This window comes from Achroia grisella, unplaced genomic scaffold (assembly GCF_030625045.1).
Source record: "Achroia grisella isolate CSIRO2021 unplaced genomic scaffold, CSIRO_AGI_Agris_v1 utg702, whole genome shotgun sequence".
NCBI lineage: Eukaryota > Metazoa > Arthropoda > Insecta > Lepidoptera > Pyralidae > Achroia > Achroia grisella.
The window spans coordinates 2,753,933-2,779,645 of NW_026712999.1; the positions used below are offsets into that span (position 1 = coordinate 2,753,933).

A 25,713-nucleotide genomic window follows, 5' to 3' on the forward strand; every position below is an offset into this window, starting at 1 on the left:
AGCGGCTTTAGTTACACTGGCTAGATGTAACATGTTTTCATTCGACTACTGAATTTCATTTTGAAAGTCTCGTGTCACAATTTAGTTACCATACTCCTGCGACCGTTTCGCAGGAGACCGATTTTTATGAATTTTTATATTCATATTCAGTAGGCCTGAGAATCGGCTACTATTATTATGTATTTTTCATACCCCTAAGTGATAATGGTTGTCCACCCCTAATATTTTTTTTTTTATATTGTGGCGTTAATAAATATATACAAGCTAATCGATATACACATTATATCGAATTCTTATAATTTTGTTTGTCTATTTGTCAGTGGGTTTGTGCGATTTACTCTTAGAAATGATTAAACTGATTGAAGCTTTATTTATTTATTTAGCGTTTGTTTTATTACAATTGGTTCACAAACAAATAACTTACGCAGACAATTAGACATCAATACAAATAAAGATTAAATTTTGAATTAATAAGATTTTTGATAGTCCTGTCCTAAATTACAGCAAAGAGGTCATGAGTTCAATTCTGAGTAACACCAAAAAACTTTTGTGTGTCAATTTACCCCGAACAACAATGATGTAACAAAGCAACACCCAAGTTTCAAGATTGTTCTTTTTGTCATGACTCTATTTTCCGAATGAAAACATGATCATTCTGAAGTGCTTATATTCAGTTTATTTGAATAAAAAATATGTATAATTCTATAAATTACTCTGAGAGATGGCGATAAGCTTGCCTAATGCTTTACCTTCTGCATTGGATTGATATATACCGAGTGAATTGCTGGCAAGTCAAGTGTCGCGTTTACTGCAAAATTGTCAGTTGAGAATGCTTCCGACTATACCATCAGCATTATACAGTCAGCTCGTGACCACGGCTAGTGCAACCTAGTCGAAACGTCGAGAGAGGTAAATACCTTTATTTGCCATAAAATTATTCGTGTTAAGACCCGGTTAATAATTTAAATAATGTATACCATCTTGGATAACAGTCGTAATGTTTTGTTTGTAATTAGTACTCAATTATAATAATGAAATAATAGTAATAAATGACAGCTAGACAAATCGATTGAGCCATACAAAAGAATACCAGGACAAAAGACAACGAAACCAGTTTCATGAGGTTAAGTAGGCTTTACTTTATTAGATATTGTTAGGTTAGGTTTTGAAGCTTTGTTAAGCTTCAGAACTTCTCAAAATGAAATACTATTATATCTGACAACCTGTCTTAGTACTGGATTTCATTTATATTAATTGCAATATCTACCCCTTTATCCAAGTGTACTCGTATTTCTATTCCATTTCTATTTCTAGTCTTTTATCCATGAAAATGTCAAGTGTCATTTAAATCTCTTTTGCTAATTAACTAATCCGTCTTTTTATTTTAAGTTATTTACTTCACTTCGGACACGGTGGTCTAGTGGTTTAGCACCCAGCCTTACTATCAATGGTCGCGGATTCTTGCGCTGTAAAAATATTGATACTAGCGTGGTTGTTTTCTATCTATGTATATTAAGTACATACCTATTTTTTGCTTTCTTATGGACCATAATGGAATTGTACACAGATGTAATCGTTGATGATGATCATGAGGAGGGACCGCGAGGAGGTCGACCTAAAATGGTAGCATTGGATCACTAGTTCTTAATATTAATAATGCCGTATAAACGCCCTATATTATGCCTTTATAAAAAAAATACATACCTATTAGCTGTTTTGTACTACCCATATTCCGTATAGTCGGAGACTAGATGGCGCTATATGAAATGTTTTGGATTCTATAATATTTGTTATTATTTGAAAGAAAGTGATTGATTGAACTCTAATTAGTTAATGACTTTGTAGGTTTCAATATTTATGAATGCGAGACAAAGAAGAGGCAAAATAGTTTCCACCTAATAAGTGGATATATACTCTTAAGTAATAACAAAGTTACTTGAAACACAAGTTCTTGTTGGTTCGTTTAAATTTAAATACTTTTGTTAGATAAAGCAATAGCTTTGAAAACTTTTCCCATTTGGTGATATTCATGTTATACAAGTTCTTTTGATATAGCAAACGCGGACAGCAATGGTGAATATAAATTTAATACTATTGTATATTGTTAACCGTATACCAATACTACATACTACATAAATATCTATAATAAATTACCTACTATAGTTACAAATTTCTGCTTAAAATTGTTCAAAGAGAAACTAATGAAATGGTTGATAAATAAGTGTTTTTACTTATTCAAAAACTATTTTATAGGTAAAATGGATTATATGAATTGTTATTTGTTAATATTATAATATTCTTCATTCTATGCATTTTAGATGTTATAATTGTAATATTATAATTGTAGAACAAGTTATATAAGCCGACATAATTTAATATGTATATCCTAATAATATTATATCTATACTATAAATAAATTCGCATTTATAGTATAGATATTATATTATTAGTATGGGTTTGTTAATCTTTCACGCAAAAACAATGAACCGATTTTGTTGAAACCTAACAGTAATATATATTAGGCATCAGAATAATATATAGACTATAATTACATATAATTTTTAACTAAAAATTACATATAATTTTTACTGAAATTTACATATTGTATTTTAAAGTGGATGAAACTGCGGGCACAATTAGTTAAAAATATTTTTTTTTTGCATGTCTAATAGGCGGAATATCGGGAATATCATCAAGTACATCTGTATAATTAGCACATTCATTGTGATATATAATTTCATTTTACTGCAGTTACCACAAAAAGTTTACTACCTTGAGTAACCAAGAATTTTTACTGAGATAGATAGATTTCGATGTCATCTGCGTGGGTATCTCAGTCTCCCTATTCCAGCCGCCAAGCAGCTTGCTTTTTAAGATGTTTCGGTTGAAGGACGCGAGGCAGTTACATATGAAACATAATCCTCTGGAATTATAATGCATAAGTGGCACGGATGTCACATGATAATGCGATGAGTGTAGTACTGTTCATGTAGTCAGGTGTTCCTTCGAGTAGTTTGCTACTCTAATTACAATAATCACTAATCACAGTTTAAAAAAATACCATATAGAGATATGTTTAAAAAAATTAAAGTAAATTAACTTGGATATTCTTTTTAATATTATGCTATATCAGCATGGTCATAAATCTTTTTCATATTAATAAATAATCTGAGAATACTATAGTGATAGCAGGAGAGCATGCTGTTGCTGGCTGCATGTCGACCTTTCTTTTTATAAATCTTGTATTATTTAGATATTTGGTTTTTATATGTCACTTTAGCCCACTTTTTCTGCGAACCCTGTTAGGAATACATACCTGAACAATTATTCAGTTTTTTAATGATAGTTGTTTTTTTCCGCTACAGGTATATGTGAATACCATACAATATGAAAAGTGATAATAATCGCATACAATAGCATGAACAGTGCCCTAACAAATACAGAAGAAACTACAACACCTGTGGTCTTGTCATTGCATTTTCGTTTCAAAAACGACTCCGCAGTTTCACAGACATATTTCACCAACAAAATGAAGCAATCTGTGTTCTAGACAACTTGGATAAACTTTCTGAATGTTGTTTCTAGAGTGTAGGTGTTTGCTAAACGTATTTGCAGTGTAAACGCCGTTTGGATATCCTATGGTAATGGTTAATACAATAGTTTATACATCGTCACATTTATTAGTTACTAGCAACCCGACCCGACTTCGTAAGTGCTAAATATATTATGCATAACAAAGTTTATAGTGAGTTAAGTTATAGGTTTATTATCTACTTTTAAATCTAGCTAGAGAAATACAGAAAACAATACTAAAAATTAATCCGAGAAGCGGCGGATACATGTTATGTCAAGAGTCGCGTTTACTACGAGCGACGTCAGAAATGGACAATGTTTTTAATTACCCCATCCGAGATAATAATTGTGACTATATGTATGCAACCCTGATCGTTTATAGGCGTTAACAAATATAATTGTGATATAATTGCCGCCTGTAATCAGTGTTTTTGTGGTGCCGAATATACTACTATTTGAATTCGGTCGATATAAATAATTGTCAACCCTGCAATATTTCGGGATCTTTTGTTCATTCGCAAGAAAACTTCTCAATTAGCGAGTTTACCGCTCACAAAGAAAGTTGCCGAACCCCCCAACCATTAAAGCGTCTTTTAGAATCACCGGAGTTACCAACGTGCAAGTTTTAATGTCTATCTATAGTGAGTTAACCTTAAAAGAGAAATATGTGTTATCGCGGACTTTTTTTTAGAACATTAAAAGGAGAACAATTCTGTCATACATATTTTTGTGTAACTTTGGCCGTTTCAACAGAGCACGCACCGGAAGCACTCAAAATGAATATTTTGCCCATATTTTTCATTGCTGCTCTCCCCTTGGTGGTCGTAGCAGTAACAATATCATAGATATATATCCTATAACACTCAGAGATAATATCTATTTTTAAAATTGGGTAGAACCGGAGATTACTCCTAATAAACAAACATACAAACTATATCTCATTATAATAAATATTAGTATAGAATCTGGAGTATTTGCAGCGTCATCGCTATCCGTTCCGTTCGACTAATGGTAACGCTTAAGAAAAACGATATTGCGAATATGCGATAGCGTTACGTAATGTGATATTATCGTTATATTACGATTTTCATTATTGCATTTGAGTGAGATTATTCAGCAATGGGCGTGTCACGCAGAGCCAGCGCTATTCATTATGTTTGACGGACGCTATCGCAAACAAACATGTTACTGTGAAGAGGCGTTAGCGTCGCGTAGCATGATGTTACGATGTGATCGAGTATGCTTTAGGAAATAGTTTTTGATGACGTAATCCATAAAAATGTACAAATAATACTATTCATAATGGCCAGTATTGTATCTTCAATCGAAAACGTTAGTGTGAATATTTTAATGATTAATAAATATTTAAAAATTCCAATACAAACCTTGACTCTCATTGAAGAATCCTAGTACCATAATAACAATAACTACCACTCCGATCTTGAGTCGGTAGCTAACTGACATGGTATGGACTTCCACCGCCCTCCACATCACGATAATGTCTCAGCCTTCTCTCATCCATTCGTTGTACAGCTTCGTGTCTTCAACACGATGCGTCTTGTTAGTTTTTGGATGATGCATTATCTGAAACAATCAAAATATCGATATGAGATATTGTTTTGTAAAATTAGAGTTTTGCTTTATTGAAAACGACACAATAATCAGAGCTATTGACCATTTTGGGTTTGCTGCACCGCACACATGAATTCATTTCGTTATTTGTTTTGTTTCACTTTTTGGTTTTGATGTTATATTTGTGCTTAATACACAAACAAATCGGTTATCTATATATATCTATGACTTAAGGTTAATATGGCAGTGAATTTACAATATACATACATGATTTCTTAGTCCTCCAGGATGCCAATAGATAAGGATTACTACGGGTGTCATATGGTAACGTTGGTGATATTCATCAGGATCTATATAGGAGACAATAACCACTTACGATTAGGTGCCATTGCCATTCAAATTGCATAAGAAAATACATATTAAATACTAGTTCTACTTGGTATTTTAGCCGAATAATTTACATATAACAAGTTTACAGTCTTGACGGTTACTTTGTGCTACATTTTTTAAAATTGGGTTGAGTTATTTCAATATATTTGTTGAGGTATTACACACATATACATCTATACAAATACATATCTATTGATATTTTCACAGTACAGTGGGCAATTAGGCATTATATTCCTACAGAATCCATAATTGACTAGAATAATCTCACTCACTATCGAAAAATAGAAAAACATTTATTTTGCTAAATTAAGACTAAGACCTCGTACATACACTAATTGAGAATTGAATTATCTTACTTACGATTTAAGTCAACTACGAATAAAATTAACTATTTCATATTTTGCTAAATTAGACATTATACTAATATAAAATGTGTCCATTTCTCAATAACTCTTATAATAATTTATATCAATAATTAATCTACATGTTTCATTACATATTATATATCGGTACTAGACTATCGATCATTCATTGTCTTATATCAAAGAAAAGTGGACTTATTTTGTTAAATGAGTTACAAACTTTTTTTTATATTCATAAATTATCATTGCGCAAATATGAAGTTATTAACAACATAATATTTTTTTTAAATAAAGTTACACGTCATTCTTGTACATCCTAATTATTTTACTTTTACTCTCGTGGTCTTCATAGCATGAAGTTAGGGTTGGCCTCGGAGTTCAACTACAAGTAATAAATAACAATGACGTTAATAAATAAATAATGGGGTTGATGGACTAGCGGTTTAGCACACCCTTTTACTTCCTATGGTAGCGGGTTCGATTCCTCGCACGGTGCAAACATTTGTATTCATGAGTATAATTGTTTGTATCGGTGTAGGTGTTTTCTATGTACATTATGTATGTATTTACAAGTAAGATGGGATAGTCATAGGCATTGTCCATGTCATGGTTAATACAATACTTGAGATGTTCACATATCGTTAGGTATATTTGAACGTGACTGGAATAAGCTTACCTTTGTCTCTCCAATTAATTTGGTTTATTATCTACCTTTAAATCTAGCTAGAGAAATACAGAAAACAATACTAAAAATTAATCCGAGAGGCGGCGGATATATGTTATGTCAAGAGTCGCGTTTACTACGAGCGACGTCAGAAATGGACAATGTTTTTAATTACCCCATCCGAGATAATAATTGTGACTATATGTATGCAACCCTGATCGTTTATAGGCGTTAACAAATATAGATATAATTGCCGCCTGTAATCAGTGTTTTTGTGGTGCCGAATATACTACTATTTGAATTCGGTCGATATAAATAATTGTCAACCCTGCAATATTTCGGGATCTTTTGTTCATTCGCAAGAAAACTTCTCAATTAGCGAGTTTACCGCTCACAAAGAAAGTTGCCGAACCCCCCAACCATTAAAGCGTCTTTTAGAATCACCGGAGTTACCAACGTGCAAGTTTTAATGTCTTCTGTGAGAAATTTCTTTGTTGTGACACGGTTGGACGCACAAATAAAAACATCTCTTTTAGATTTTACACCCCTTCCCCGAACCAGTGGGCTAGGTGTTGCAAACGTAATCATTATTTTTTATAATTAGATGAAAAAAAGTTTTAATTAGAAAAGGTAAAGAAGCATTCATTTATTTGGAAGCGTACAATTGGCACAAAATTGGTTTGTAATCTAACAGTATATACCTATGCCTAGAAGCAACACAATACAATATTTTTGGGGACATTTTGTTAACAGGTATTTATATAAAAATAAATAGGAACAATAATAAATATCACTTTACGATATCCAATTTGATTGTGTACGGTAGATCTATAATTGTCTCCGGAACTGAAGCAGTGTTCAAAAATATCTATAAAATACCTAACGACATAAAAAAGTAGTATATTTTGTAACAACACAATTTTTTATATGATTTGAACACTTAAAACGAATAAATACATATAATATAAAGTATATATACTTTATATTACCCCTACAAACAAAATTTTTATTCAAACCATCTGTTATATAAAAAAATCTTTATCTCTCTTTAATCAGGCCCATAGATAACTGCAGATGAAAATAATACAGTGTGAACTAAAAACAGTTCTCAACTATCTCGGTAGTGTAGTAGTATATACTACTCTATTATTTATCCACTTTATTATTATTATACTCTCCAATAATCATGAATTTCATCAACGCAAAATGCAAATCAGAATTAGTGCTTTCTTGTTTGTCAAAACACAAGTTTAGAAAGTAAAATTATGCAAAAATTTGCTGTATATGTAGAGTGGTATACTCTACATATATATGTAGAGTATACATAAATCACCTCTACTTTAAATAAACTTATATTTAAGCAGTGTTTTTTTCCATTAAACTTTGTTTTGGGCAATTATGAACAGTGTTTTTTCCACTTAATCATTCGTAGCGAGTATAACAGACGAATTCTTAGAAGTCATGTTACGAGCATAACGAATATATCTGCCATCATTTCGATCAAATTTTTTATACATATGATAGTACATACATATATTATCTAAAATCACAATTCTCTATGTATGGTAAAAGTTATTCCTGTTCCATTCTGCGAACAATGGTTGTTATGTTAAACCAACATGTAGGAACAACTTACATTAACTATGTAGAACCTAAAATATCCTGCTTACAGCTACATATTAAATTCTTGTCAGAAAGGGATGCCTCCACCATGACATGGCACGATGGTAATGGCCTTCATTAACTACAGTTGCGAGAAATCCATTAGACCGATATGTACCACTGGAAATACGTTATATTCTTATTTCCCGAAGCGGCAATCATATTTACCCTCGGTGTTTCCTCATTTTCTTTGATTACGACGGAAATAATGTTAGAAAATATCCATTTATACATAAATATTGTTTTATTTTATTCTATACAACTCAACTTACATTGAGAATAAAATAAAATTATCACCTTTTTGAAAACAATTCAAATAGACATTAAGAGCTCATTTTTAAAACGTATTTTGTAAGTACAATAGAATTTTTCTTGTAGGTATATGGTATTTGAGTTTATGAGGTTCTGGGAGAGTAATCTATGAATCTACAGAACCGATTTCGAAACGTTTTTAACAATACAAAGCTACGTTATTTCTGAGTATTTTAGCCTATAGTGTTTTTGTGATAGTCGGAAATGTTTAATGCCTAACCAAGTGGGCATATGTTAAATATAATACTTATATACTAGTCACTCGCCCAATACTAGTGCTTATAACTTTATGAGCTTCAATTTAAATATTTTTGAATATTTCATTTTTTTAAATTATTTACTATTTATTGCACCAAAGTATAATACACAGAACAAACAGATAATAAGTAATAAGGTACAAAAGGCGGTTTTATCGCGTAAGCAATCTCTTCCAGACAACCTTTGGGTAGTAGAGAGAAGACAGAAAGTGGTAGATGGTGCAAGAATGGACTAGGGAATTAAAAAAAGACATAGCAATACTAAATAATAATAGTTTATATACACTACTTACATATATATACAATATTATAGAGTTTTGTATATATTAATACAATCTATAGCGCATAAACTACAAATAGTATATTTTTTTAATTCCCTTATGTAACTATTCTTTTAGATAATCTATTATTGAATACTAGCTACTCACCCCGGCTTTGCATTGGTGTATGTATATGTATTATACGTATAAAGTTTCCTCTTGAATCACTCTATCTATTAAAAAAACAGCTTTAAAATTTGTTGCGTAGTTTTAAAAATTTAAACATACATAGGCACGGACAGACAGCGACTGCGACTTTGTTTTATACTATGTAGTGATACCAAGCATATAATCTTTCTTAGTAATGTATTAATGTAAATAAAGGTATTTACCTCTCTCTGTTAGAAATAATATACAGAAAAATTGAGAAATATTATGTATACGGTGTTTCCTCGTATTCACAGGTGACGGCTATCACTTTCCATCAGGTAGGCCGTATCTTATTTTATATTCCAGTTGTACAGAAAACAACAGACCCACTAATCATATTCCTACTTGTATATTTCGAAGAGTCATAAAAATGTATTCAAAATTATCAACGTTAAACTCTAACTGTCTTATTACAAAAAGATAAATCTGGTTTAGCACTAGTAATAAACCATTGACCAAAGTATTCCTTATTACAAAACGAAGATTAACTCTAAACTGTGATTCGTCTCTGGTCTAAAGTTAGATCTGCGATGCCCCTAGCTTACTGTTAAGCTAGGGACTACTGAGTCTAAATGCAAAAAGTCAAACTCCATTTTTAAATATTGTATTGTAAGTTGTTGTTTTTAGAAAAAAGGCTTAACTAAATTAGAAATATATTAACTAAAAATATTTAAGGCTAACTTGTACAATTAGCTTTAAATATTTTTAGTTAATAATAATAAAAATATATAAAAGACGTCATTTGTTATTGCACTCTTTTGACTTTAAGTAGTCACCATTTGAATCGATCCAATAAAAATATCTCGCCGTTCCTTTTCTCCGTAACTCCGTCCTTACTTGTAATTTAAAATTAAACTATTTTTAGCCTAATAGTACGTCAATAAATATTATATATTAATTAAATAGTTATAATGAAGACGTAGATAAATACAAATATTTTTTGTTTTTACTTTATACACTTATCTTTTAAGTAATTTCGTTTTGATCATTTCAGTTTTCTGGTAAAATGGAGCGTAATTTGTACGCTGACAGATATGAGAGACTGATTTCTGTATATTATCTGTGGGGAATATATAATAAACGATTTAACTGTAGTACTAAGTAGTCCTCTGTTAGATCTGGATTCGTAATAATGTTAGGTTTATTTCAAGTATTAACATTAGGAATGGTTTAAACCACAACAATTTAGACCACGTTTCGTACGAGTTTTTATAGATTTTTTGTAATAAGACCGTAAGTGGCATATTAAAAAACAGTCGACCCGTAACCACATTCTATTTAAAATTGGCTTAATTTTATAACTTGTACTTATTTCTATTCTTGTATAAATTTGTTTTAAACCTGTACGAGAACAATTCAAGCCGAAGGCCGTGTTTTTTTCCACGAATTTATGAAGTTCATTCTTTTTACCTGAATATAAAGTGATTGTAAATATATTCAATGAATATTTCTACGAAAGAATGAATATGATAAAAGAATAATATAAAGGTATATACATTTGTAAATTAAAGATGACGCTAAAAATATATATGATAATGGGTGTGCTCTCAGAGATGTAAGACTTTTTACTACTACTAACTACTAAACAAGATAGGTTTAATTTAATTTATATTTTCACACACTAATAGATAGATAAATTTTTCTGTAAATACATACATAACATATAAAGTTAACACAGACTGATACAAAATATTTGTACCGCGTTAGGAACCGAACCTGTGACCATCGGAAGTAAATCGGTGTGTTAAACCGCTAGACCACCGAAGCCGTCAAATCGTGATACTATGGTTTGTTTATTTATTACAGTCCAATAAATTGGAATTCTCATATTTCTATACCTGTTCTTCGATATGTTCATTGGTATGTATATACTTATTCATGAGAGGAAAATACAGGTACCGATACGCAGTAACTTACGCTAACTATACGTGAGTATCTTCAATTTTATTATTACTTTCTCGTATTATTATTCAAAGCATCTCCGTCTTGTTTATGTAAATTGTACGATGTTTCGCTATAGCATAGCTATTTTACGGAAGCGCTGGGACTAAAAATTGAATTAAATACTTACTACGAATTGTTTCATAAAGAATACTAGAAGTGTTTTAATTTATTGTTTTAAATTACCCACAATAGTTAAGTAAAGCAGTATTTTCAAGCAATTATAAAGTAAAATGTTAAAATAAGTTAAAACCGATTTCCAGAAAGAGGAATTATCTACTTAGTCGGACTGTATTTTTACGTTCATTAATTGTACGAAATTTTATGATTATAATACAGTCACATAAAGAAATTCCTGGTATTGCAGACGACTTGATTTGTTTTTAGTGGAACATAATATAATTATCGCATTCTTTAATATCTCTTATCTCACATATCTCGTAACCGATCAATGATTTTTTTCTCGTCTACTAAGCACGTAGACGTTTAACGAAAACGTTCATTTCTTGGAAATTTCCATATTTTTCATGCACGAAAAAATACGACCTTGATTCTAATGACAGAGTTGAAAAATTACATATAAATGCGTGAGGCAATCTACCGCGTCGTCTCCTGAGGCATATTCGTTCGTGAGAAAAAAAACCGAAAAATTGTCTTCGTGCGCGCGACGCAGAGATGAATATTTTTCATTACTACAATATTTCTGCTACATAATTAAAATAAATAATTAAATAGCAGGAAAATACGCTGAATACTTTACATAGTCATCTAGTCTAAGACTAAACAGAGTTTATATTGAATATCGGACAACTGATAGACAAACTTTTTTTCAACTACGGCGCCGCTAAAAGTAGAGTATATTATTTACCTATACGTATATTTATTATCCAGCCTTCAGAAGAAGAAGAAGAACAGAAGTAGGTGAGACAGAGGTAACCAAACAAATGACTGTACAAAGCCTTCCTCGATAAAAAACGTTATGAAAAAGCCAAACGTTTAATAATCAAAAATGAGAAGTAACAAATAAACGAAACATAAATCAAAGTCTTTATCTACCTGCAACACGAAACTGTTGGGAAGATAAAACTTCGTGCCTTCTTTAAATAGTTTAGATTTCAAAATTGAACTGATTTATTACATCGCTCCAATGCGCTGTTTGCCAGTTTATCTCTCGTTCAGCGGTGTTTGTCTCTATTCTACTTTATCGCATCTGAAACAGTAATTAGAACTTCGTTTTAATTCTTGAAATGCCTTATTAAGTTATAGATTTACCAATAAAGATTTGTTTCGATTGTTATCGGAATTTGAATTAAAAGAGGGAAATATTCTCAACAAAAATTGTTAGCTGTGGTTGTAGCTACTTTATTTTTTTTAACTTGGAGAATGTCGTCATGGAGACCCGCCCGCCTCGGGTGGTAGGCGAGTACTGCCGGGCCTTTACCGATTACAAACCCGAATATATAAGAAAAATATTCGTATTGTTTGACGACCTCTTTATTACGTGAAGCCAGGGTGAGCGCATCGCGATAGTTAACTAAGATGACCCCATGACTTCGGCATCGGAAGCTCATAGGTACACTATGTGTTTTTTTGTGAATAAGAATATACAACCCTCTCGCTGTTCCTCCGTCATGTCTCCGATTATCTTTGTCAACATTTCTCCAAAATAGCATGAATAACTAGGGAGTTATGTATAAAGGAGAAAAATTCAATGACAGTGCAATATTGTGATATCTAAAAACTGATCTAGTGTAAACGGTTGTAAGTGTAGGAATTATTTACGTAATACTTTCCGTATATTTGTACAAACATATGGAAAGAGTTTATGACTCAACATGACATTAAGATTTCATGGCCTGATATCAAGCCTTAATAGAATTTAGCCAAATAAAATGCTCTTTTTTTTACTTTATATTATATATATGAAAACATATTTATGTTACGTTGTTTTTGAATAATGTTTTTGAATAATATTACAGCAGATAATATTTATTGCGTTTAATAGTTTTTAGAATCAAACTTATTATTGGAATGTGCTAAACCGCCATTCTTATTATTTTTACATATCCGGAATGGTAAATAAGTTGGCCTAGCTGATGGTAAGTGGTGACCGTTGCCTATACACATGATCGGCAGCACGGCAACACCTTATTAAGAGACGCCAAAAGTACCTCACTTGTAGAAAACGATATCAATAACAATAAGGAAATATTAGTTTAATTTAATTAAAATACTAGTGAGACATAAATGTTGAAATGTTACAATATGACAAGACAACAACACACTAACAAATCATAGTATTGAAGAGTAAATACTCATACATTATTATTTTGGAGAACAGTAATTTTTGTTCTGTGCTTTGTAATAGGCGGTTAATATAAGTGAGACATAGGTACTCACAATACTATAGAGTCTACCTAGGTAGAACCCGAAGTTTTTTTTTTTCTTAATTTATTATTTATTCAAACTACGAATTATACAAAAGTCATACATACACTATGACTTATTACATTTTAAGGTCGTCAATTAACTAAATAAGTATAAAATCATACACATAGCCAAAACTGAGCGCAAATATAACCACAACAGTATTTAAGAAGCGTGCAGTGATTTTCGATTCGGTTGCACTTGAGTGAAATCCGTTTAATTTAAGACGAAAATTGACTCTGTCCTATTTCGCATTCGGTCTGGTACTGTCAGAAACAAAGCGTTCATTTCGCTAACATTTTTTCTCGTATCAGATCTCCCTTCTAAACAAAATTTAATCAACGTCGAAAAACCTTCATTTTGTATATAAACATAGTATTCTTTTAGCACAAGTTTAGAAGACCGGGCACATAGAAAACGATATTGGAAAGGACTTTGCCTAAGCCATTCTTAGGGAATTTATTCATGACGTATCCCAAACAAAGCCTTGGGAAAATATATTTTTCACAGACAATGGACACGAGTTAAAGAGAAGTGCGCCGTTGATACAGAAATTTACACCGATTGGTTGTGTATATACATTATTCATATTTTACGTAACGTTTGAATATATTGTCTCGATTATACTAGCGACTCATCCGGGCTTCGCATGGCTCTTATTATTTTAAGCAAATCTATTTGATTGTTCACAAGCTGACCCGCACAACTTCATCTGCGTTATATTTTCCCCGTTTTTACAACAGTTTTCATTGCAGTTCCGATCCTATTGATGATACCGTGATGTTATATAGCCTATGGCCTTCCTCGATAAATGGACTATACCACTAATGGTATAGTATATAAAGAGGTAAAGTTTGTTATGTGATCCAGATCAGATCACAAACATTACTTCCTTATAATATTAGTATACTTATATAGTTTCAGACAGAAATTGTTAACATGGTTAAAGTATTGTTTGATTCGCTGCTCCTTTATCTTTATATGGTGCAAACGAAAGAGATCTCTTTGAACTGAAACTTCTGCTTACCCATGTGATTTATTTGCGGAAATAGATGAGATCAGTTCTTGAAATATTTCATGTATAAAAGTCTGATACCATAAAGGGTTTTCCTGACGATAAATAGTATATTTATTGATAAGTAGGTACATCATTGTTAAATAAGTAGATATTCTAAATGAATTTAGCGATATTTAGCAAGTAATATACACTGCATTTGTTTACCCTATAATAGAATATAGAGATCTCTTGCAGAGATAAGCCTGCCCTTGCTCACATTTTTGTATAACTGTCTTTGTTTATTAATATAATAAGTGCAATAAAGTATATATATATATATAAAATGACATAAAAATGGCGGGAATGTTTAATTCGGCTTGTAATTGGAGTATTTTTTACATTAATACATAGCGTACCTGTGCAAATATTTCGATTACTACAAAGATTTTTTGCAATGAAATCTTAGAGTAACGGTAATATAATATTTTGAAATAAAACAAGGAAGGAAAAGATTTTAATTACGTAAAAGTTAAACGGAAACGAAAGAAACTAATCCTTTCAAACTCCTTTCTTTTTAATTTTTATTAACGTTTAGTACCCACGTAGAGATTAACTCAAAGTGGTTCTATAAAATTAAAAAACATATCTACACGTGCCGTCACTTAAAATATTAGAATCACATGATAACAGAGCATATTTTTCTTTATATTTTTAGTACTGTTAAAGAGCAATCCTTCAAAAAAAGATACTTCGTAATTATTTACTAGAGAGTGACTGTAAAAAGTCGTTTGAGAGGGTACATATATCAATCTCACCTATTTCAGCAGCCAAGCAATTTGTTTTGTAAACTGTGTTTTGGTTGGAAGGTCAGACTTGATAATAGAATAGAATAGAATAGAAAATCATTTATTCAAATAAACTTAATTTAAGCACTTTTGAATAGTCAACATTTTTTATATATCATGATAAGGATGACATCTTAGACCTTTGGATTGGCAAAGCATGAGTGGTATCACTGGTGATAACATGATATCCGTTGTGTTGTTCATGTATACAGGCGACGGTTACCACACACTACCAGTGACAGTGTGCTTATCTGTTACTATTTTAGTTTGTGAATTTAATAAAAAAAATATTAGGTGATATAGTCTGTTGCATTATCAAACGTTGACGTCATAGTAAATTCAATACTTTACATCGCCACATACAGCTTAATATATTTGAACGCACCTGGATAGAGGGCGGCCTATTACTGTTTTTGAATTAATTTAGTTTGTTATTGATGTAGTTTTCAGCAGAGTTTGTGTTTACCGGGACCTCAATAGCTGACTACCCCATGTGGAATTATAGTCTTAGGGATAGTATAGGATTAATCAGATAGGAATTCATGTACTGTAGCATCGCAGTTTTATTCGCACCAAAGGAGTGAAAAAATAAGTCCCCACATTTTAGCATATTTGTGCGCCTTATTTATTCATATTTGGAAACACTCCAAATGGGTTTCGGCCTTTTTATTTATGACTGAATATTTTAGACTCTCGTGTGTTTTAACGATATGTGAAAAATATTAAAATGTGATTTTTTTGGCTTACCGACACTTATTTCTGGTTTATGACTCCAGGCGGCTTAAATAAAGAAGACACAGTAGAGCCATAAAGTTTAGAGTCGTACCAATAGCTTTTTCATTACTGTTTAAATGATAAATAGTTCATTTTGAGCTAAAAATTAATATAAATATAGTATACATAGGAAACTTCTTGACCAATAATACAAAATTATACTCATGAGTACCATTTGAATCAATTTGTGTTGTACAAGAATTTAACTAACGACCATTATTTTACTACCGATATAGACTTTATCCAAAGGCGATCGCGTCTCCCACACTTTAGGGCCTTAGGGCTGCTAAAGTAGGTGAGTGCTTGCTTTGTAAGCTTTTAACATCTAGGCGTGAGGTGAGAAAGCCATTATAAATTTTGCTATATTGAAAGCATTTAAATTATAAAATTATAAAATTTAAAGAGTTAATTAATTATACTATTCGTGTTACTTATTAAATTTAAGTTCATCTCTGTAAACTGCGCTTGATTAATTTAACTATATTAATTGGTTACAACCCTCTATAGAGAAATAACCTAGTTTTTCCCTTGTTAATTAAAAGTATTTGATGTAATTTAGCAATATTCATATATTGATTGTACTTACAGCTTTTTAAATGTTGTAATAAAAAATAAACTGCAATTATTTATACATTGCGGAACTTTGCTAAGATATGTTCACTTTTCTAATTTTTGAGGCAGCAGCATCCAATTTATTAAATTGGTTGACAATGGGATACAAGATTTTCCTATAAAATGTGTGTTGCTATTGTATATTGTAAGTAAGTTGTTAAAGTGCGCCACTAAGTTATGCCTTGGAGGTAGCAGCTTTAGATTTTCCAGACTACATTTCTAGAATGAATATCTGTATCTGACGATGTTATTCATTGTACTTACAGCTTTTTAAATGTTGTAATAAAAATAAACTGTAATTACTTATACAAAGTGGAACTTTGCTAAAGTATGTTCATTTTTCAAATTTTTGAGGCAGCAGCCCCATTTTATTGAATTGGTTGACAATGACAATGTGATACAAGATAAAATAGAAAATGTGGGTTGCTATCGTAAGAAAATTGTTAGAGTACGCCACTAAGTTATGCCTTGGAGGTAGCAGCTTTCGAATGAATATCTGTATCTGACGACATGATGCCCCAAGCCACATCATCGATAGGTGATGGGGCTATAGCAACTCTGATAGTTATTAATAATGGGGTCACTAGACCTCATTTCTAATAGAAACCGTCATGATAAGTTCCTGGAAATTTTCCCCGCCAGCGTAAACCAATAACATAGGCGGATGCACTATGCATTACAGCATTAAAAATCCGATACACGAGTATACCAATTAAATATTTCATAGAAATCTCTTCCAGTTTTGTTGATATAAATATACTTTTATAAACAAATCTAATAAAGTCAATATTTAACAGTCAACTGATATTGAAACTTTATTTGTACCTCGTTAGAATAGATAGTGAATTAGCATTAAAATATCTGCACAGAGTAGGAAGCTGAATAGCGCTATCTAAAGTTAGGAACCTTGCCGTCGTCTCGCCTATTTATAACTGATCTATATTCACGGGAGCTATTTATTCAAAAGTAGGGTACGCTATTAACGGAATAAATTGGCGATAGCACTAAGTTTCGTGGTTTCAGCTTATTGAAAGCTAACTGTGTAGCTGACATTGGTCGAAGTCTGGAACAGCATCTATTAAAATTTATATATATATACATAAATATAGGTGCCTACTTGACCTACGTTAAAACGGTATCATAGTTTCTATTTTGCAAAGGTCTTTGGATTAAAAGGCAAATTAGTAGGTGGGCCTTTATATTTATTTGATAATTTTTAATATTAATGTACCTTCACGCTAGTATTTCAGATAGGGAAACCAGAAGGAAACGACTATCGACATCGTCCTTCATGTACCTAATCAACATGCCCACATGCATAATATATTTCAATGAAGTTTTAGGTATGAGGGCGCGAAGACGAATTACCACAGTTTTTCGAATTAAGTTGGTTTATTAGGCGTTTTCAATACTGGAGAATGATACAGAAGTATTATTTCTTTCGGACATGGTCTGATTCGTGTTCATTACTACAACGCTCTTATATGATGTGTCTGCTAGCAATGCACCAAGTCAGATTAATCCCCACATAGTTGCTAACTGACCTGATCATTTGAGTATACGCTAACGGGGCACCAGCGGACGATGTGAGTATATCCTCCACTGGTGCCCTGCTAGCGTAAACAGTTAGCGCAGGCGGATACATCATTCTATTATCATCCATTAAAAAAAATACGTATTTTTAAAAGTTTTTTCATATGTGTAAGTTAAAAATGCATAACTTTGTTTGTTTAGTACCTGTGGAATAAGCTTACTTAGCTTATAACCAGAATGCTTTAAATTTTTGTCGACAAAAATTAGAAAAAAATGTAAATAAAAAACACCAGTTAATATTGTGAGTACTGAAAACACATTTAAAGTAGAAAAAAAGAACAGTAATGGACTTGAAACTCGATCCATCAAGTTGTGACACAAGTGACATCTGACGACAGAAAAATTAAGCTTCCGAATCGTTTTTTAAACGTCAGAATGCCATCAATCATTCGTTGCTTAGTAATTTTTCACTGTCTATTTAAAATGTTCTTAGACTTACAAGTACTAGGATGTAAATTAAGAACGACGTATGTATCAAGTGCAGCTTCAGAAACGATCATCTATATTTTATTCTTTCATATAATGTTGTTTAAATGAAATGAAGCTATGTTTATTGCAAGTTTCTTGTTCGTTCTATTTTTGATGAGTCTTCGTTCCGAATGAGTGGTAGAATAAAAAATATGACGATTCAAAGGTGTTTATATTAAGTTTGTTTGAATAAAGATTATTTCTATTTCTACTAATCAAGATTATTTCATATTTAAAAAAATAAAAAGAGATACAGAAAAATCGTAATTGGAATAGCCAATAAGCGGCTCACCTGGAGGTAAGTTGCATATTCATATAAAGAATATCCCATATGGAGTGCCATCTGCACTCACCATATATCTTTCGGTAAAGCTGTGAACGCCAGCCAAGCAGCATTAGACTGGTTCGAAAAAAAAACATTTATTTCGTATGACGCCCGTAGTACCACTTATGCGTTATCATACCAGAAGACTAAGAGGTTATACTTTCGTACCTTTTCAGGACACTATCATATTCACCCTCCAACAGAATCTCTATTTATGAAAAGTTGCTTCGCGACTAGTTATAATAGGTGAGAAAGAGGTAGACACCTCTTTCTGACTATTATGAAATTTACCTCTGAATATGACTATTACTACTTTACTTTAGATGGTTGCGGGTTCAATTTTTGTCGCACGGTACAATAATTTATATTCATGGATTTGATTGTTTGCATCGGTTTTCTTTAAATATTATGTAAGTAGGTATTTACAAAATAAATACAGTTTTGTTGGTATATGTTGTCTAGTAATACAAGGTCTGCTGAGTTTGAAACTAGATGGCGCTGTGTGAACTGTCCTCAGATATTAATATTATTTCAAAATCTAATACATAAAATATAAATTACGTGTTAAGCATCTTCATATTTCTGAACACTATAGCTCAGTACCGTATTCATTTGTGGACAGGTTATATTTTGACTATGAATATTATTGTCAAATTATACCATACTATATTTTGCCTGCGATTTCGTCTGCTGTTTTGAGACAAAAGATATACACTCTATCTTCTCGCCAAACTTTATTCATCCGTTCAGACTGAACGTCTGAAATGAAATGGCAAATTGATAGATAGACGTTGAAAACATTAGTGTGGATTTAAAATACATACAGAAATATCAATACATATTACTTTCAATTTCGATATCATTATTATCCTTAAAATAGAAATCAGGTAAAGGCTGTGAAAGATGACACGAAGAATTCTTATAACAAGGGTAAGTACACGGAAATTGCGACGTAAACGTATGGAAGATTTTTTTTTCATAAAAAAATCTACTACAGTCTTTATAAAAATATTATATAAGCGGCCAATAGGAGATTTTTACAGAATCTATTGGAAAAAAATAGCTAAATGTTTATTTACATAAAATTTAAAATCCTTAGTAACTCAATGGACTCCACTCCATACTTACTTAGCTTTTTATTGGATTAATCTAGAATGATGCCTGCCTGTGCAGTTGAGGTAGCAGTAAAGGATAATATAATGAGCGTGACGTCATATCATTTAGTACATTGTATATAAATTCGCCTGGAATGGACGGTAATGTAATCCGTAGGCGATGTCCGTGTATATAGACGATGGTGACCACTTGCTATCTAGTTGACAGTCAGTTTGTTTACCACTTCGATTGAATAAAAAATTGACAAACTATCGGGCGAGTTCATACTGTGAACATCGTTAAATTGTATATGTAGAAAGTATCAGAGTACATCGTTTAACATTTTATAGCGCTGCAACTATAGTTGCTAAAGCATTGAATACATATATATAAGGATATACTCTTTTTTAAAATCTCAATATTAAATAACATGCTGTAGTTATTGGTACTTTATAGATTAGTTAGATTTGAAATTAGATTTATAAGTTAAGTGCTTTTATTATTAAAATCCGATTTAGTTGATGTTTATATTATATTATATGTACCAAATATAAAGCATATATTCGCAAAACATTAGCGTGGAAATATCAAATTTATTATAAAAAGCATATGAAATGTTAATAGAGGGTATTCTGTTTGATCTCTCGTGTAAACAGATCCCATCAATTTTGATCATGAGATATTTTTTGCACGAACGGCATGTGAGAAAAGTGGGGGTAACGGGTCATGACATGGCCTCGTTCAGAAATATTATTAGATACCTTACATATTTATCAACTGGAAAATCACGTACATAAGACGTGTAAAAGACGCATGATGGGAAAATGAATGGTGAAAGTAATGAAATTTCAAAATCATATTAATTTCCCATGTCATATATATTATATCACACAAATCTGTGTCTGCGGTGTTATCTGCATGAAATTTATAGCCTTTGTGATATCAGATGTATAAGCTATATTACTGTAAAGGTTTAACAAAACCGCTCAGTAGTTTTTGCTTATAAGAGTAACAAAACAAAATCCATCCATTCCTCCGTACACATAAACTTTCGCGTTTATAATATTAGTAAGATAAGAATAAGATATATGAAATGTGAAAATCAGCACTATTTTTAAGCCTATAACGAACTTTATTAAAAATTTGATTGTAAATGATGTACCTTTTCTACATGTTAAGGGGGTCTTCCTATGTGACGGCCTGTTTTTTAGGGATATTTTAGGATTTTTTTTCTACGACCAGTAAATATTTAGAGCTTCAAGTTTTTTATCATTTATTAACACATATTTGGACAGTATAAATATAAAATTTCAGCTAAAAATATTCAGTCAAACTAGAGTTACAGCGCTCTGAACACCCCCGCCTCGAAAAAAAGAGCTCCCACTTCCTCCACGATTCCGGCTGATCGGCTTATCTGAAAAAAAAAAAAACGGCGTTTTAATTTGTAGGCTTAAAAGCACGGAATGACCTATAATCAAATGAATATAAAAAAAATTGGATTTTTGATAGACATTTGAAATAAAAGTTGCAAATTAGGCGTTTTTTTTTTTTTGTTTTTTGCTATAAAAAAATCGAAGTTTTGAAAATTTTCGATTGATAATAGTTCATTCCATGCGTTTACATATATTGAGTGTGCCCTGTAAATTTCAAGTAATTTGGTCCAGCCGTTTCTGAGATACAATGGAGGAAAGTTTGAAAAACACAGTTTTGAGAAAAACGCGTTTAAAGTTTCAAGTCCGTTAAAAACTATTAAAATATCAACTTACTCTCAATCGGCGATGCCTGGTCCATAGAGTATTCCTTCCTCTTCCTCGTGAAACTCTTTTAAAGCAGATTGTTCAGCTCTTGAGTCAATCCTGGCTTGTTTAACGACATCACTTACGCGCCGCTCAGAGCGTAAGATTCGCTTTTCATCCCGTTTCTCAACATACGCTTGGGCTTCACGACCAACAGGGCATCCCATAATCGACATAACTTTTAAAATACCTTGAAAACCTTCATTAAAGATAATAACTGCTAAGTAGCTAGCAATTTCAACAACTTTGGGACCAGAATGAAGATGTTTAGGAGCGAAAGTCCAAATCAAAGAATTCAAAGATTCGTTATTGTTTTGTGTCTCTGCTCCTAAACAACGAATTAATAATTCGTCTTTCGATAAATCTTCGAAAACCGGTTTGATAGCTTCTTGGACTTGCGGAATTAGAGGTGGTTTATCGTGATGAAATTGGTCCAGTTCATTATTAGCTTCAGCCTTACGCCATTTACACCAACTGTCTTCGCCTTCTGGACAAAATTGATGCTGAGGGTTTTCATCAGAAGAACATTTGTGATAGTACGTTGCCCAAACTTCCTTTCTCATATCTTCAAGCGAATCTGGATGGCGTCGAATTGCTAATCCGTAGAATTTTGTAATTTCTTGGATAACTTTATCAGTAAGTTTACCTGCTCCTTTTCTGTTTAAGTCTGTAGAAACGTGTCTAAACTTGTATAAACAAATATATTAATAAAAGGGAGGCCAGGTATAAAGGCGACGGTACACAATAGGCCCGGTCTCTAACTGCCAACTCACCGCTCCGAACCGTTCTTTCTTTTATCTGCTGTATCTTTAAAACGACTTCGAATTTTCTAAAATCGCTTTACTACCGTATTCTAGACATGTTAAGGGAGCAATTTATGAAAAAAAAAAAATCGATTTTTTCAACCCATCACATAGGAAGACCCCCTTAACTGATTTATGTATTTCTCTATACTGTATGTATAGAAAAATAATGAATGTATATACTAAGTCTGTTATTTTTATTTGTATGATTAATTTTGTTTTGTAATAAATTTTCGATATTAATCATCAACATGTAGTCGTATCGTTCACAGGAAATGTTTATTTTTCAATCGTCAGAGCGTGATATGAACGAGCTAAGTACAATTTCATTAGAATATTAGATAAAAAATTATAATAAGTGAAATTTTTAATATAAAATTTATTGCATACACTATAGAGAATCGCCTTTAGTAATAGATTACATTTTGTAACAGTGTCGTAACAAAAGCCTATACGCGTCCGTTTATTAAGTTATAACCTATTAGATCTATATCAATGAAATTTGGCCTCCGGTGCACTTAATTGAAATTGATCGACTGACATTGCCTAAAGCTCGGAAATGGACGCATCTAAATTTTCACGCAGAGAATAGTTACCACTATTAGTCCCTTAGTACATACTAATAATTTATAAATGCGAAAATGTGTCTCTTTGGGATGAATGATTTATTAGATCTAAATACATTTTAACTTAATAATAGGTTTACCTATATTTTATCTCAAAACAGCAGACAGTCTAGTGATTAATATGAATTGTCAAATATATTAAATTTAAGATTGTTTAAGAATTAAAAAAAAAAGAAAAAAAGATATTCTACTATTATTTTTCAAACAAAAAGTAATTAGACAAGTTTTAGCCTATACAATGAGGCTGCTAGTAAACTAATAGCCCTATGACTACTATGGTACCATCTCAGATACACGCTGTACCCCATAAACCACGTCTAAGTTCTGCTAAATTGATCGAGGCAGGTTTACTAGCGTCCTATCATCCTCCATTGATATCCCGTCACTAAAACCATTTGTTGCTTTTAAACTAGTCATAAAAAAGGACTTTATACAATGAATAACCATATATATGTCTGTATAAATAGACTGAACAAAATTGCCCATGTAGAGCGTTCATGGATGAATACATACAAAGCGGTCACTGGCAAAAGTTGCGGAACCTTAGATAAGAAAAACAGAGTGCACTAAAATTAGAACGGGCTACAACAAAGAGAACATTGTCGTGGTCATGTTCACCTAGTGACACTAATAAAAGCTTTTGTCTTTCTCCATTGCTACGTGACGCAATAACAGCTGCAAACTCGTACGAGGTGAATAGTAATTTTATTCTTTCTTACTTCTTTTTGAATGGAATATAAGTATTAAATATAATATATATATTTCCACTTTCTTATGGGTAAGATAGCTTTTAAAAATGTATTTCAAAAGAAATTTCTTTAATCTTAAATAAACAATAAAATAATTATACTCGTTGCTCTCACTTTCATACACTAATTCTACTGAAACACTCACGAGGTAAATTTTAACAATCCAACAGATCGACCAAACCAATCAGATAGCAGGTTTTTAAATATAACTTAAATAATTTAATATGTAAGGAAATCTAACATTACGTTAATATGGATTTTTTTATAAAAAGAGTTAGAGAGACATTGTATTAAATTTAAATTACTCACATACTCATACTATCTCGGTTCAATTGAAATATTCTTTAATAGATAATTACTATTACAATATTCCGGCCTCTATAACACTGATTACATAAATATAGAAATAGACTCGTGGAAATCAAGTGGAAATATAAATTTTTCTACCTTTATTATTAGTACAAAACTTCTTTGTTTTTTTATAATGACAACTGTACATAGTATGAAATTTCCGTACTTTTCACAACAATATTCGACAGTGACTGCAAAAATATAATGAAATGAAATATCAAATTTTATTATGCTTCTATTCAAATGGTAACATTTATAAACAAATGAAAGATAGAACGAGTGAATGGTTGAAAGAGTGAATGAAACGAATAGAATCGAATTAAGGAATCGAGTGGAAGTTATTTACAAAGATGCTTTGTGTGCTGAAGGTTTTTATCTGTCCCAAATTAATCAGGCGTGAGCGTTTGATGTCATTTTCACTTCAGTATTTTTGTTCTAGCCCACGTTTTTCCTTATGATCGTACGTATTATTTTAATGAATAATTTTTTTCTGGAAATAAAGTAATGCGAAGTTATTTAAGACCTCAATACATTTTACATTGAAATTTATCTGTTTTCCTTTTATTTTTATTCATTCTTATATTTAGCAAACTATATCATGTAGCTTTTTTTACAGCATAAGCTAACTGACGGGGATTTGACAAGAGACTAAATTCTTTTTCTTTTCAATACTATAAAATATATTTTAAAAAATCGTATATTTTCATATTCTGAGTTTTCTATTTTTTTTTTATTATTTTCGGATTTTTCTAACATATTTTCATTGCCGTATTCCTGAAACATGATAAAAATATTCAATAAAAAATGAGAAAAATAAGATTTACCAAAAATGTAACTGTATTATTGATATTAGATTTATTAAAAATATACTTTAAATTAACAACTGTTTATTACATTTTCATGTAATAATTATATTAATTTATGTATGAATGTATTTTATCGGTTTAATCGGAAATATAATCAATGAAACGTTTGAACAGAGTAATAAATTACTATCAGTGCGATATTTATGACCACACTGGCTTATAATTAATCACCGGGTTATAAGT

The 25,713-nt window shown here is 31.4% G+C and overlaps 1 protein-coding gene across 1 annotated transcript in view; it reads right to left on the bottom strand.

Moving 5' to 3' along the window:
- Positions 1 to 25,713, bottom strand: part of LOC131850147 (zwei Ig domain protein zig-8-like) — a 128,910-nt gene that overhangs the window by 44,486 nt on the left and 58,711 nt on the right. The window contains exon 2 of the mRNA XM_059200320.1: positions 4,959 to 5,157. Within this exon, the coding sequence (XP_059056303.1) occupies positions 4,959 to 5,064 (106 nt within the window). The 5' untranslated portion in view covers positions 5,065 to 5,157. The remainder of the gene's footprint in view (positions 1 to 4,958; positions 5,158 to 25,713) is intronic.